Raw genomic sequence first — 15,259 nt, 5'->3', positions numbered from 1 at the left:
TCGACACAGCTGTCAATATAAAAGCGAACGTCGGCAACGTAGGGGTTTAGACAAATCTTTACCGACGTCGATCATGTTCCTCGACGTGTTTCACTTCACCTTAAACGTTCCAAATCCTAATTTGTAGACTTCCATAGCTGGCAGGATAATTGCGTTAAAGATTTCAGGTATATTTTAGGACACCTGGAGTCATTTTTGGTCGATCGTTTCTAACCGTGGCTTGAAATTGGGTTTCCAGCGCCGAAGAAGTACCTCGTCAGGGTTCTGGGCTCTACCCCGTATACATCCAAAGCGGTGGAACGACCTCTTCGCCCGAGTAGTTTAGATTCTAAAGGAGTCTTTATCCTCTTCTCGAGCTCGCCAATGGTTTGGTGCGGAGGTAGAAGTACCGGAGATACGAGGGAAGCGTCCAGGCGTCTTGCTCCAAGCACTGCGCCCTTAATGCTCGAAGGAAAGGAAGACGAAGAGTTTTGGACGCAACTTGGAGGTGCCTTTTACTTAATAAGGCTATAAGATGGTACTGAAATCAGAAGTTCATTATTTCTCTTTTCCTAGGACATGGCACATACGGCACCGAGGCAGAGGACACCGGGGAGGACTCGCGGAAACATCTTTACCAGTGCCTCGTAGAAGACGGAGTATTTCTCGGAGAAGAGGTTCTGGGGTTCACTCAGGGATCCCTTCTTCCAGAAGCAGCTTGGCTGTTGGATACCATCACCACCGTTTGGGTTTGGCGAGGAAAACACTCTGCCTTGAGAACACTGAAGGAATGTGTAGAAGCTGCGACTACGTTCCTCTACACCCATCCTGCAGGACGTGACAGGAACACCTCCATCTCTGTAATCGAGCAAGGTGATGGGCTTTTTCTCCGAATTTACCCTCGAATAGAAACGTCACCCTTGAACTTTTCCTAAACCCCCTCTAGAACTTAGTGACATATTTATCTAATTATTGCAAAGATTCGATACTCTTCCTCTGATAATTTTCAAAAGGATTTAAGGTGAAGGGAAACATGCCGAGGAACTTGATCGACGTCAGTAAAGAAGATTTTTCTAAATACCTACGTTGTCGACGTTCGTTCTTATATTAACAGCTGTGTCGAATTATATTCAATATTGTACTAAATGACATACTCCACCTGTCGTTTTCGTACAATAATTATAAAGAAATCGAAGTAAAACTCCAGAAATCCTTTGGATTCATGCTTTCTGGGACCCTAATTGACTGCAGAGGCACCCCCTGCGCCATCTGTGATTTCCAGGTCAATTCAATTTTCACTCCGAGACCTCGAATTACCATCCTTTTAGCATAGAAGCGTGTACGACACTTTTTTTGGCTTTATCTCCTTCAAATGCCAGTTTATCGACTACCAGAGTGTTCTAAATTGTCGTAAAATTGTCCTGACCCTTTCGATTCTCATATCAGAGCCTTCTATAATTGTATATTGATCGAAATGTGAGAGCTCGACGCCATTTTGGTTCTGGTCTGGGCTGAGTTAAAAAATCCAAATTTTGAATGTGTCAGGACAATTCTTAGATGATCAGAAGTGATGTGTCAAAGTTTCGAACAGTTTGGTCTAATACCCTTAAAAAAAAGTGTTGTATTCGAATCGACTGATTTCAGGGAGGTTTCACTTCACCTTAAGCGGAAAAAAATCGCACAGAATTTGCTGAAGTGTCGTTAATTAAAATAAAACGCCCTGAGACTTCTTCTAGGAAAATTTTCGGAGGAATATAAGTATTATTATTAAGGTGAAACTGTTTGCGCGTTATAAACTGTACATACTAAAATCTCTTTACTTATTTAGGTTTGGAGCCACCAACGTTCATTGGACTCTTCGATAACTGGAGTCACAATCTCTTGAGGGACTACCGATCGTTTGAAACACTGCGAGCTTCCTTGCAGGATCAAGAGCCGGTAATCAGGGAGACCATCACCGGAAAAGGGATGTCCGAGTTTGACTCCACCGTGAAGTATCCCCTGAGGATGCTGAAGAACGAGCCGGAGAACCTCCCAGGTGGCGTGAACGTTACCAGGAAGGAGATGCACCTGACGTTCGACGACTTCGTCTCCGTCTTCAAGATGAACCCGGTCGAGTTCGAAGAGTTGCCTGCTTGGAGAAGACAGAGATTAAAGCAAATGGCGGGATTATTTTGAGAGCCTCCATTTGCATTTTATTGCCTCTTTAAACGCCTGTAAGATCTTAACTTATATTTAATATTTAGCGAGGTATCTCCCGATCATTTGCATGGATATGTAAAAAAGATACGTAAGAATTCCTTCGTAGCTCACGATCCGAATACCCTAACAAGAAATTAAGTCTCGCAACGATGTCACTTTGAACGAAACACCAAAAATAAAAATAGTAAGGATAAAGTATCGAGGCAGTCGTCGGTATTAACCGTTTCGTTACCTTGGACGAGATATCTCGCGAGTCAATACTGGCCGATTAACGCTTTTGACGAGATATCTCGCGATCCGGTAGTAGCGGATTAACGCTTTTGACGATAATCTAGCTTTCTAGCACCAATATTTTGACATTCTAGATGAATATATTTTATAACTAATTCTATTCGTATAGCTAAAAGGAAGAAATAAATACTGCTACTACCGGATCGCGAGATATCTCGTCAAAAGCGTTGATCGGCTACTACCGGGTCGCGAGATATCTCGTCAAAAGCGTTGATCGGCCAGTATCGGGTCGCGAGATATCTCGTCAAAAGCGTTAATCGGCCAGTATTGGGTCGCGAGATATCTCGTCCAAGGTAACGAAAGGGTTAAATGATAAGATACGAATCCGAGAAACAGGACATCCAACCTGTTGCTTTACGAATCAGGATATCATCGATTAATTATTGCCTCTACCGAATACATCGATTAAGTTCCTGAAGAGACGTCACGTCTTCGAGTGGCACTCTCGACGAATAAACCTTGGGCTCTCGAAGCCCCGTTCTCTTAGTATTTATTTATTGAAGATAATGCAATTCCGTGGATTGGTATTTAACTAGCAATGTAATAAGTAGGAAGTAAGTGAATAACGATAATACATGGTCGATCGTCTTGCTGTGATAATCCGGCGTGGGCGAATTAATAAGACGTTTTTTGAAATAGCTATTATTGCTGTTTATCGGTCTTTTGTAAAATGATATGCCGTTAGTACTCTTGCCTCCCGAGTCGCCTCGACTCGAATTATCCCATGTATTAATTAGTGATTGAATCCAATAATACATTATGCTGGCAATAAACTCCTTCTCAAATGATCAATACCACTCGATCGTAACCGTTTGAGTCCCAGGGGTAATTGAAAAGACGGAGTCGAAAAATGCCGTAAAACGCAATAGCACGGTTTTAAGGTGAAGTGAAACACGTCGAGGAACTTGATCGACGTCGGTAAAAATGGTTTTTCAAAATACCTACGTTGCCGACGTTCGTTTTTATATTAACAGCTGTGTCGAATTATATTCAATATTGTACTAAATGACATACTCCACCTGTCGTTTTCGTACAATGATTGTAAAGTAGTCGAAGTAAAACTCTAGAAATCCCCTGAATTCGTGGTTTCTGAGACCCTAATTGACTGCAGAGGGACCCCCTGCCCCATCTGTGATTTCCAGGTCAATTAAATATTCACTCCGAGACCTCGTATTTTTTTTGTTTTAGCATAGTTTTAGCATAGAAGTGCATAAAACACTTTTTTTCCTTTATCCCGTTCAAATGCGAATTTACCGTTTACCAGAATGTTATAAATTGTCGTAAAATTGTCCTGACCCTTTCGTTTTTCACATCAGAGCTTTCAATAATTAGATATCGATCGAAGTATGAAAGCTCGACGCCAATTTGGTTCTGGTCTGAGCTAAGTTGACTTTTTTCAAAAATCCAAATTTTGAAAGTGTCAGAATAATTCCTAGGTGCACACGAGTCATGTGTCAAAGTTTCATACGGTTCTATCTAATACCCTTAAAAAAAGAGTTGTATTCGAATCGACTGATTTGAGAGGGGTTTCACTTCACCTTAATTGAGTGGGACGAGAGCCAAGCGGCTATTTCAATGACTCTAACAAGGAAGGGTTTTCAGGTGTCCGCCTCCGATTGTTTTGGTTCTTGGATATGTTTTAGAGGACCAAAAAATAAGAAACACGTGTACTTTAATATCGGCCCGTTTTCACATTTAGGGGGTGAAACAGCCTCTCAACATTTATAGGAAGAGGTATACGAATTCCTAGTTTGAAGAATAATGTGTTGAGTAAAACTTGTTGTAAATTTAAAATACGTCATAACTTGCTTGGTATATAATGTTCTTATCGGTATTCACCTTTACCTGGAGGTAAACTACCCCTAACCATATAAAGACACGTATAGAGACTTGAAACGTAGAACATGGTCATGAAATTTTTAAGAAACTTTGAGTATCAATTATTTTATGATGATAAAATAGTGATTTAATGACCTTTTATCACTATCGAGGGACCAGACACCCCTAATTAATTCGTTACGTTTGTCTTATAACAAAAAGTGTAAAAGACGCGTAATCTTCGAACGAATGCAATTAAAATTCATGACGTGAACAGTATTTCATGAAGATGGAACTCTAAAATGTCACCATAGTAACAACTACCCCCAACGGAAAGTCCACCCCAACAGAGCCACTTATGTCCGGTCTGGAAAAAGAAAATGTTTACACACATTCAAACGTGATTTAATAATCACTATTTTATCATCATAAAATAATTGATGCTTAAAGTTTCTTAAGAATTTCATGACCATGTTCTACGTTTCAAGTCTCTATACGTGTCTTTATATGGTTAGGGGTAGTTTACCTCCAGGTAAAGGTGAATACCGATAAGAACATTATATACCAAGCAAGTTATGACGTATTTTAAATTTACAACAAGCTTTACTCAACACATTATTCTTCAAACTAGGAATTTTTATACCTCTTCTTATAAACTTTGAGGGGCTGTTTCACTCCTAAATGTGAAAACGGGCCGATATAAAAGTACACGTGTTTCTTATTTTTTGGTCCTCTAAAACATATCCAAAAACCAAAACAATCGGAGGCGGACACCTGAAAACCCTTCCTTGTAAGAGCACCGTCAGTTGTCCATACCATTCAAATGTACTGACTATTTTCGACATGAAATTTAAACAACGCTATCGCGGTGCCAGGAACTCAAAAGGTTAAATCACAAGATGATTCGATGAAAGGGATTTTGTTTTCTTTACCGAACGTATCCCACTGTTAAAAATCTTAAGGAAAATCGTAAAGAGTCTTTATTGATTCAAACTGAACTTGCTTTTTGAGGATTTCCGAGAGCCGAGTCCCTCCTACATTAACGATCACGCCCGCGGTCGTAACTCTTAGGATTAAAAACACGAATGACGGTCACCTAAAGAATCCGATCGCCCCGGCGGAAAGGTACGGAATCCCGAAGTACAGAACAGATTATAAAAAGATCTGAAAGGTACTCGACAAATGCTAGCGTTCTCCCGCAATGTCCGTAAACGCTCAAGAGCTCTCTAAGACTTTGGTAATATTTATAAAAACGAGGAAAGAAAAAACAAGAACTCATTGCAAGCTTCACTTGAATCTATCCATCTCTCGCAGCTGGACTCGCTTCGTGACTCGTTCCCTTTGCATTTTTTCCTATTTTCCGGTGTTTTCGCTCTGTACAGTCAAACCTCGCAAAAATATTTTCTGTGCATCTGGTACAATCCTTCAGCAAACGATTCCTCAAGGAACTCGTTACATTGACAAGAGTATCTTCAGGACAAAGACGCCTTAACCCTAGACACGCACAAAGAATGGTTAAATACAAAAACTGCCCATTACGACCGTGAAGGTTCACGAATCCTCCGTTGATGGAAATTAGATTTTCAAATGCAATTCAAATCTTTCATTCATCTTGTTTGTAACACGCTTAAGGTGAAGTGAAACACGTCGAGGAACTTGATCGACGTCGATAAAGATTTTTCTAAATGCCTATGTTACCTACGTTCGATTTTATATTGACAGCTGTGTCGAATTATATTCAATATTGTACTAAATAACATACTCAACCTGTCGTTTTCGTACAATAATTGTAAAGTAATCGAAGTAAAACTCCAGAAGTCCTCTGAATTCATGCTTTCTGGGGGCCCTAATTGACTGCAGAGGGACACCTTGCGTCATCTATGATTTCCAGGTCAATTAAATTTTCACTCCGAGACCTTGTATTCCCATCGTTTTAGCATAGAAGCCCATACAACACTTTTTTTGCCTTTATCTCGTTCAAATGCGAATTTATCGATTACCAGAGCGTTCCAAATTGTTGTAAAATTGTCCTGACCCTTTCGTTTCTCGTATCAGAGCCTTCGATAATTGTATATTAATCGAAATATGAGAGATCGACGCCATTTTGATTCTGGGCTGGGCTGTTAAAAAGATTTTTCCAAAAATCCAAATTTTGAATGTGTCAGGACAATTCTTAGATGATCAGGAGTGATGCGTCAAAGTTTCGAATAGTTTGGTCTAATACCCTTAAAAAAAAGTGTTATATTGGAATCGACTGATTTGAAGGGGGTTTCACTTCACCTTAAGTCAATGTACAATAAGAACTGCTCGCCGAGGGAGTGTTTATAATGAAGAACTTAATTTTCCTCCCCAGCGAAGGAAACGGAACCGATAGCGAAGTATTAAATCCGTGGATAAAGGGTAGTACAAAAGAATCTGACAATTTTTATAGAAGTAGAACGAAGTACCCTTCGTCAAGACCGAAGCTACAATACTCGCCTATTCGAGCGAATCTATTCCGGGAATAAAAATGTCTTCCGTAAGTGGGAATGGACATTGTAAATTGTTCTACCCCGCCTACGCTCAGGTACATACACCTCTTTATACATATAATTAACATTCAGCATTAAGGGCGCTCACCACTTCTGTGATTTTGCAGGGTCTCATGGGGATAACGATTTTTTAAGCGTATTTCTCAACCGATCAAGTTCAACGAGTACTCGTTGTAAAGATAAAATGATGACGGGTGTTTATATAGGAGCGATTTTCAATAAGTGGTCATTTTCATATTAAAAAAAAAATGCAACGACATAATTTCAATGCTCTATTACCTAGGAAGGAGGTGCTTAACCGTTTGAGTCCCACGCGCCGCTTTCGCGCTCTTCAGATTTCATGTCGAAAAAACCCAGAGCATTTGAACGATACCGACAATTGACCGCGCACTAAGAATCTGACGAAATTCGCTCAACTTTCCAGACGCATTTTCAGACGAATTTTTCGATACAGATTAAAAGAAGCGTTATTGCGCCGCTTGGATCTTTTCGCATCCCATTCAGAAAGCGCTATTGCGCTGCAAGGCTTTTTCGACCGTGTTTTTTTTTTTTTTAAACCTCTGGTACTCAAACGGTTAATCGAAAATCGCTCCCATATAAACCCGCCTCGACGTTTTATCTTTAAAAGGAGCACTCGTCGGGCTCGATCGATTGAGAAATACGCTTAAAACTCGTTGTCCCCGTGGAGCACCTTTTCACGATTTTCAGGTTTCTCGCTCGGAATTTGGACATTCCTTGGCAACCGTTGCCGAATTTTGGCGGAGCGTCCAACTAGCGTGTGAGGGCGTCGGGTTTCACCCACACTTCGACGCCAAGTCAGAGTTGGCTAGTGTGCGTCCTATACGTGCAAAGTAAACACTTATTTTTCGACCGTCACCAAATACCGCCCATTACGCGTCGCGTTTCCCTCATCCGAGCGAAAAAGTACGTTTTGGTTACCTCCAGGGTTGGGTAGGTATAATACGTCATGTAATATATGTGGTTTTCTACATGTATATTACACGTATAATACATCGTGTAATATACGTGATTTTCTACATGTATATTACACATATAATACGGCACGTAATATACGTGATTTTCTACATGTACATTACACATATAATACGGCACGTAATATACGTGATTTTCTATATGTATAATACAACGTATAATACGTCTCTAATTTCGTACGCGAGCGCAAAGTATATTACGCCCTTCTATTTCTAAATAGATAATAAATCCAGGGAGAAATTCGATACTAAACAGAGTTAAATCGAATGAATTTTGAACACAAGCACCAGATTAATCATTTCTTAACAATTTTTACGTATTTACGTGTGCGCTAAAAGATGTTTACCTCGAAGATACATAAAATCATGCATCTGCGGAACCGCCTTATTGGAAACGTAAAATTCTAAAGATTTTTGGATACAAACGTCTAATTAATTCATTGTTCCATAAAATATTTCCGTGTTGACGTATGTGCTAAAAGACGTTTATAACTTAGCCGATGCTGTATATCGTCCATCTACGGCATTCTTCGTGTTGAAAACATAATTTACTGGTTTTCTACGATTTTTTACGGCAAACTACTTGGTTTACGTAACATACGTCAAAAGTCTTAAAAAACACGAAATTACCCAACCCTGGTACTTCCCACCGAATTCAATGCTAATGCCATCTAGCGGTGGAAGTCATCGTTCCCACCTTGATGGTGAATGTCGTTAACTTAACCGCCTTAATTATTTCTATCGCGATATAGAGGTAAGATCCTTGATTCGCCGTCAATGTGTAACTATTTAAGCTGCAATTAATTACAATCTAAGGGCAATCTATATCGAGAACTTTTCTCTTTAATGCTTGTAATAGCAAGAAAGTACTATTTACGTCATGGTACGCTATATACCAAACGATGTATAACATTAAACCGTTCGCAAAAATTGCATGCTGTATTTACGAGTATTGTTGTAAATTGTTTTGAGATATGATTGAAATGCTTCCGTATGACACATCCTAAAAACCATTTCCCAATACGTACAAGCAAGATTTTCAGAATATCTTAAATGGTTTTTTTTTTTTTTCAAATTCAAAACCCACAATAAATTGTATTTATTCCGCATTTGTAAAGCAGTGCATTACTCGTCGCGGCTACAATTTTCCTCTATGCTGGATAACATATTGACTTCCTAGTGTAATTGTAACATACTAACTTCGTAGACATATTGTTATGTATTGTATTACTTTCAGATATCTCCCCGTAACGAGACAAACTTCAGCAATCCTAGATCTTGTAGTTAAATCTATGAATTAAAATTCGAACGAGTCCAGCTGACAATAGTTTAACAATGGCCCACGGATATTTTCACAAGACGGTTATTCCAAGGATTTGGAACGATTATTTGTTTCGCTGTGATACATTGTTACGTTGCACGTGACTCCTAAGGTAATTTAAGCGACAGCGCTTCAATATCCCGTAGACTAATTATTTAATGTACGTAGTATAACATTTTAATAATTGCGCAACGTATCGATGCAAACAATCATTCTAGAACCCCAGACGAAAGGCGGTCATCCGCATTTCGGAAAGTCTCGCGCATTTCCCTGACGATTACTCGTTTAAACGCGCCGGTTCTTTACGAACTTAAGAAGTACTTTTCTTTCGACGCTATACGACTAGAATGCATATCACGAGAGTGGCTCGCTGCCATTTAAATCGACTCTAATCGGGCCTGGAAGTCATCTCAGATACTCTTCTTATTGGAGGAATCCTTAATTTCAGCACGGCCAACCAGATCCCCTGAACAGAAGCACAAATATAAACAACTGACATAAGAAAATAGCATTGGCCAAAGATAGACTGAATCGTGGAAGTTTGACCAAGAGTTAACGGCAACAATTCCTTCAATTGATATCCAACGATAGACTCTTTCAGAAGAGTACATGTTATCGACAACAAGATTTCTTTCCAATTGTTATGAACTTAAAAATGCTCGGTAAGGTGTGGAATCTGTCATAAAGGAAGGAATAATTTTATCGAATAAGCTAGAAACTTTTCTAAATATATTATTTTTCACCCTGCATGACTCCAAAATGATTTTAAGTTAATATGAAAGAGTCAGCCTATATATATTTGAGAAGTCAAATCACTGGGGAAAGTATTCTCCGAATTGGGTGTACCGATTCGTTTCAAATTTGACCACGGGAATATGGAGGCCCTAAAGTAGGTCCTGAAACTCATGAAATTTCATTTTTCATCAAAAATTGATTTATTTATCATGGACCAGAACCAACATGGCATGGTCCGGGCACGCTTTCGATGTTTTACGCTTCTTGGAGGTTTAGAATCGAAAATGAAGAGTTTCAGGACCTAGCTCGAACTATTTAGAATACCGTAGAAATGGAATATTACAGAGTCAGATGGGAAAACGTGGGAAATACTTTCACCAACGATTGCAAAAGAATGCTGGCTTGTCCTGCGGCTAACGCGTGCTTTTGGAGCAATAATTTAGTTGCAGCTAAACGTCACAGATGGCGACGTTGATTCGTTAAAACATAAAGTCATGAATTCATGGGATTTCGGCAGTTTTACATCTATCTTTTTATCATCACTTTATCGAAATAACATATAGAACTCTTCAGTTCGTATAATTCTCAACGTACAGTGTAAAAGACTTCAATATAAATATAATTGTCGGCAATGGGACGCGCAAGTTTATGTTACCACTTGAATATTCAAAACGGCATTACCACCAAAAAGGGTACAGATGAATTTTACGTTATCAAAGGCGATTAAATTTCTTAGCCCCTTTCATATCCTCTTAACGTAACGCGTTATGAAAAGTTCTAGACTATTCAACAATTTTAATACTCAAAGGTCCAAAGTTTACTCACCTTCCTCGATGACAACACAGTTTTATAATTAAATACGCTCCAGAGTACTTTCGTCATCTGCATCGATCAACGTTTCAAATAAAGACTTACGCAGACAAGCCGCTCCAATTAGGAATGAGACGAACTGGAAGCACTTTCCAAATAGAACTGTCAAGCCATGCAAAAGTTTCAATGGAATACGAAGCTTTCGTTTTGCTTGTTCTAATTTGTTCCAATCGTTACCGACGACGCTAATCGACGACAATCGGAGCACTCGAACTCAAAAATTTGACGTATTATATTTACACCGTTTAGTAATCATTAGTCAAACGTCATCGGCCCAGTCCACCGTTGGCACACCTTGAAATGTTGCTATGACGGCACCCTCTCAAGACCTACCGGTGCTGGAAGATGTCTGTGAACGAGTCTTCTCCATCAGGATCGATGCATTTTTCTTTTCCGTCTGAAACGAATTCCATGCGCAGCGCAAAAAACGCAAGACGTCAGTGACAGATAAGAGTTAGTTATGGGAGTAGGGGTAAAAAGCAAAATGTGGACAAATGTTAATATACATTTAAGCAATGATTATACCTCGAAGTACTGATGCCACAGGACACAACCATATACGCAGAGAACAGAGACTAGAGATTGGCAAAGAAGCCAGAGGAGGATGTTTAGGGCTTGAGTGCGTTCAAAGAGAGCAGCTCCGTGACGTATGCACAGCAACGCCTCCGTCACCATAATCGCACCGTATACCCAACACTGGGTACCCACCCGATTACATGTTGGGTCCGTAACGTACATGTAGTACTGTCTGAAATTAAAAAGAAAACTCTTTGAATTGCATAAGAAATGGTAGCTCAATAATACTATTACATTTTCAATTTGGTGGAACTAGTCTCTCAAATATATGCAATTTTAGACAAAATGTAAATAAGCATTAACTACTACATTGTTGAAAAGACTACAATGTTTTTACTAAAAACAGTGAATAACTTACTTGACCGAAGGCGATACTATGACCCCTATGAGAATTAGCCTGATGACAACAAAGGGGTGGGAAGGTGGAAACTCGTACACATGCTTAAGAAAGAAGGTATTTAGTTCGGAGACCTGCCAAAATATGACCAGCTGGCAAAGTGCCACAAATCGCATATGAGTACAGGTCGGATCGAGCCACCTAACAGAGGTCCAGCTGCCAGGCGTAAATTGGAGTACCGCTCGCTTCAACTTTCCCGTAGTGGTCTCGATGTCACGTATACTGACCCATTTGTACTCACGCATCTCTAGGATCGAGCAGATCTTTAACCCAACCCAAATGCCAAGACCGTTACAAATGAGCACATCGAGTATCAGAGCGTCCCACCAACACTCGATAAAGTTTGGCAGGAGGTGGGCAAATGTAATCTCTGTCACTTCCCACATAACACTGATCGCCCAGAGTATCCCAAAATGTCTTATCAATATGGCCTTGAACATCCAGCCCAGAAAGTGTGCCAAGGCGAATACATCCAGATGGCTCCATATTCTCTCAAAGTTCACATCGGAGCAATTTACGCCATACTCTTTATCCATATCTATGCGAAACGATGCAAGGCCTGGATCTATCCACACCAATATCTTCCGTACCGTTTCATAATTCTGAAATAACATGAACAGCAAGCTCATTAAATAGAGCACGCTGCAGCCAAAAACTATTCTCCACACCGCCGGATGAGGCCTTGTGAACGGTCCATTAGGGAATGTCAATACCGATATTATAAGAAAGAAGAAAACCACGCAGAGTATTCCTGCCCAAATATTATCCTCTATATTTGCGGTATCCCTGTAAATAATATAAATCATTATTTCTTACCTGAATAATCTATGACTGTTCTAACTCCGGTTTACTCACGAAGCTTGCAAGAGCCTACAGAATTTCTCTATGTATCAACGGAAATGGTGAAACGACTTATCAAAAGCAAAACATCTTGCCACGCCACGGAAAATCAGAAACCGAGAGCGAAACAATGAGTCAATGGGACTCTGTAATGGCTTGCACAAACTTCCTCCGAGTACAATGATATAAATATAAGTGGCATACCTAACGAAGGCAAAATATATCACTGCTCCGATAGAGGTCAATAACAAGGTTATAGTGTGTGGCGTATAAAAGACCTCGATCGAGATGTCGTCAACTGGTCTTTCATTGATGTTCGAAAAGCTGTCGGTCCCGGATAGCAACTTATAACCCTCATTGCTGTTTGGTGAGGTCTGACTCTTTCCCGTTTCTCCTCCGTCTTTACTAGTTAATCTCTGCCGCGCAAAAGCGCTAGTCTCCGCGTTGCTCATCTTCTCGTCCGTCGGCATCGATTTGCACTTCAAATTCGCAAACCGAACATTTTTCTTGCGTCTCTCCGCGTGTAATCCGATTACGCCTCTGCACCGTGAACGTACGGACCCATAATCTGATGCAACCACCGACACCACTTTCTGCAGTTTAGAGGTTATGTCCCACAAATACCGGCGATGAACTTCGATGTCTAAGAATGAAAACAGGTTAAGAAGCGAAGACTTCTTATTCGTCATGTGGTACTAATAACGAGGCGCTGCTATCGAGAAATAAAATGAATGGAGTCATCTTCGTTACCGTTACAGAATTTTCGATGAAAACAGGGTTGAGTAATTTCACGATTTCCGATGTTTTTGACGTATATTACGTAAATCAAGTAGTTTACCGGAGAAAATATAGAAAAACAGGAGAAAACATATCAAATATGACGGACAAGACAGACGTAGGGCAAGCGGTATCCGCTAGGTTATAAACATCTATCTTGTCCATTTGTTTCATCCCATAATTTACTTTTAGGTCTTCCACCTTTATACATTTTTATACAAATATTGGTTACGAATCTTACGACTTCAAGTAGCCGTTATCAGCCGTTATAAACAAACGTCAAATGCACATATATAAATCAATTTCAAATTTCCAAGGCTGATTTCGAATGTGCGCGGATTTGTGGATGCGTAAAGCGCAATCCCCTTAATAGCCAATGAGAATCACTCTTAGAGGTAAATAGGTGGACTGTTATTGGCCATTGACGATATTGCGCATGCGTTTGCACATTTAGTTTGGGGTAATATACCCTACTGAAAGGTTGGTCTAATGTCTCACTTCCATACACGCTGAAACCGTGCGGAATGCACGCAGAATAAACGCGGGGTGAGGAACGCAGGAAGCGCGTTAGGGCTAGAGTTCTAAATCCAGTATGTTACGTCAGAAACGAAGAGAAATTCCCGGTAACTTATCGGTAATTTCTCCAAAGCCTTTTTTATCAAGAAATTATGAGAATTTGAATTTTTCAACAGATCGAACGAGAGGTTTCGATTAGCTATAGAGAAACATCGTAGAGGGGAATTTCCGTTGTACGTTCTCCGTAGCCAATCAAAACCTTCCATTCGCTTCGTCGCAGAATAAAATATTAGTTCATTTGAAACAAATCGCATGGAATTTTCCGTGAAGTTGTTGATACGTGAATATTTTTAGCTGGAGGTAAATACGACCCTATAATCAATATTTTCTAACAGTAATTATTACTCTATAGGTTGAACTTTGAAGTTGATTGAAAAAAAAAAGTTACTTAAACGAAGAAACCTAAAGTATAAATAACAAAATTAACGTTCTCTTAAATTCTCAATGTTCCCGATAACTTACGGTATGTTTCACAGTTACCTTCTCCAATTTAATGTTACGGAGAATTTTCGAACTCTAGTTAGGGCTAAGGCATTAGGCTACATTAGGCTGATTGGTTAAGGGCGCTCACCACTCTAGCGATTTTGCAGGGCCTCACGGGGACAATGATTCCGTACGTATTTCTAAACCGATCGAGCTTAACGAGTGCTCATATCGAAGATGAAACGTTGACTTGTGTTTATATGGGAGCGATTTTCGATAAGTGGTCATTTTCGTATAAAAAAGTGCAACGACATAATTTCAATGCCCTTTTACCTAGGAAGGAGGTGCTTGATCGAAAATCGCTTCTATATAAACACACGTCAACATTTTATCTTTAAAACGAGCACTCGTTGAGCTCGATCGGTTGAGAAATACGCTTAAAATCGTTGTCCCCGTGGAGCACCTTTTTCAGGATTTTCGAGGTTCTTGCGAGGAATTTGGGCATTCCTTGGCAACCGTTGCCGACTCTAGGCGGAGCGTTCACCTGACGTGTGCGGTCGGCCGGGGGTCACCCACGTTTCGGCGCCTAGTCCAGAGGCGTCTAGCCGTTGTGTGAGTCCTATACGTGCAAAATACGCACACATTTTTCGCCCGTTGCTAAACACCACCCATTATGCATCGTGTCTCCTTCATCCGAGCGAGAAAGTACGTTTTGGTTACCTCCCACCGAATTTGATGCTAGTGCCACCTAGCGGTGGAAGTCATCGTCCCCACTTTGGTGGTGAATGCCGTTAAGCCAGGTTAAGCCATCTCAAGGCCTTTCTGTGTTTGCGCCTCGCGTTGATTCCGCCCGGTTTCCGCGTGTATGGAAATGAGGCATAAGAACAGAGATGAGTTGGGAGATTGCTCACGGGCAGGGTCGCGCGATCGC

General features: G+C 40.3%; 2 protein-coding genes across 3 annotated transcripts; one reads left to right on the top strand and one right to left on the bottom strand.

Annotated features, from left to right (window-relative positions):
• Nucleotides 1-238: 238 nt before the first annotated feature.
• LOC105702624 (villin-1) lies at nucleotides 239-2,475 on the top strand (the record flags this gene model as incomplete). Its single annotated transcript, XM_023433661.1, is given in 3 exon segments — nucleotides 239-487; nucleotides 556-852; nucleotides 1,808-2,475. Coding segments are annotated over 3 exon segments (896 nt in total), but the record flags the coding sequence as incomplete, so codon positions are not given.
• A 6,422-nt stretch (nucleotides 2,476-8,897) lies between these two features.
• LOC105702623 (phosphatidylserine synthase 1) lies at nucleotides 8,898-13,177 on the bottom strand. Of its 2 annotated transcripts, XM_012430317.1 has the most exons (5): nucleotides 12,757-13,177; nucleotides 11,674-12,498; nucleotides 11,265-11,487; nucleotides 11,073-11,136; nucleotides 8,898-9,600 (listed from the first exon to the last, which is right to left on the bottom strand). In XM_012430317.1, the coding sequence occupies exons 1-5, from the start codon at nucleotides 13,020-13,022 to the stop codon at nucleotides 9,545-9,547; spliced, it is 1,434 nt and encodes a 477-aa protein (XP_012285740.1). In that variant the 5' UTR covers nucleotides 13,023-13,177; the 3' UTR covers nucleotides 8,898-9,544. The 2 variants fall into 2 exon arrangements, with proteins under 2 accessions (XP_012285740.1, XP_012285741.1); XM_012430318.1 differs by lacking the exon at nucleotides 11,073-11,136.
• Nucleotides 13,178-15,259: the final 2,082 nt, after the last annotated feature.

Source organism: Orussus abietinus, unplaced genomic scaffold, assembly GCF_000612105.2.
Source record: "Orussus abietinus isolate OABI.00-Male unplaced genomic scaffold, Oabi_2.0 scaffold996, whole genome shotgun sequence".
NCBI lineage: Eukaryota > Metazoa > Arthropoda > Insecta > Hymenoptera > Orussidae > Orussus > Orussus abietinus.
The sequence above is the reverse complement of the archived record's forward strand: the minus strand, read 5'-3'. Positions and strand labels throughout refer to the sequence as shown.

Coding starts and splice junctions, on each gene's coding strand:
- LOC105702623 (XM_012430317.1), bottom strand. CDS start 13,022: ATGCCGACGGACGAGAAGATGAGCAACGCGGAGACTAGCGCTTTTGCG. Junction 12,499..12,756: donor ATATATTTTGCCTTCGTTAG/GTATGCCACTTA, acceptor TATTATTTACAG/GGATACCGCAAATATAGAGG. Junction 9,601..11,072: donor ACAGACATCTTCCAGCACCG/GTAGGTCTTGAG, acceptor GCTTCTGTTCAG/GGGATCTGGTTGGCCGTGCT.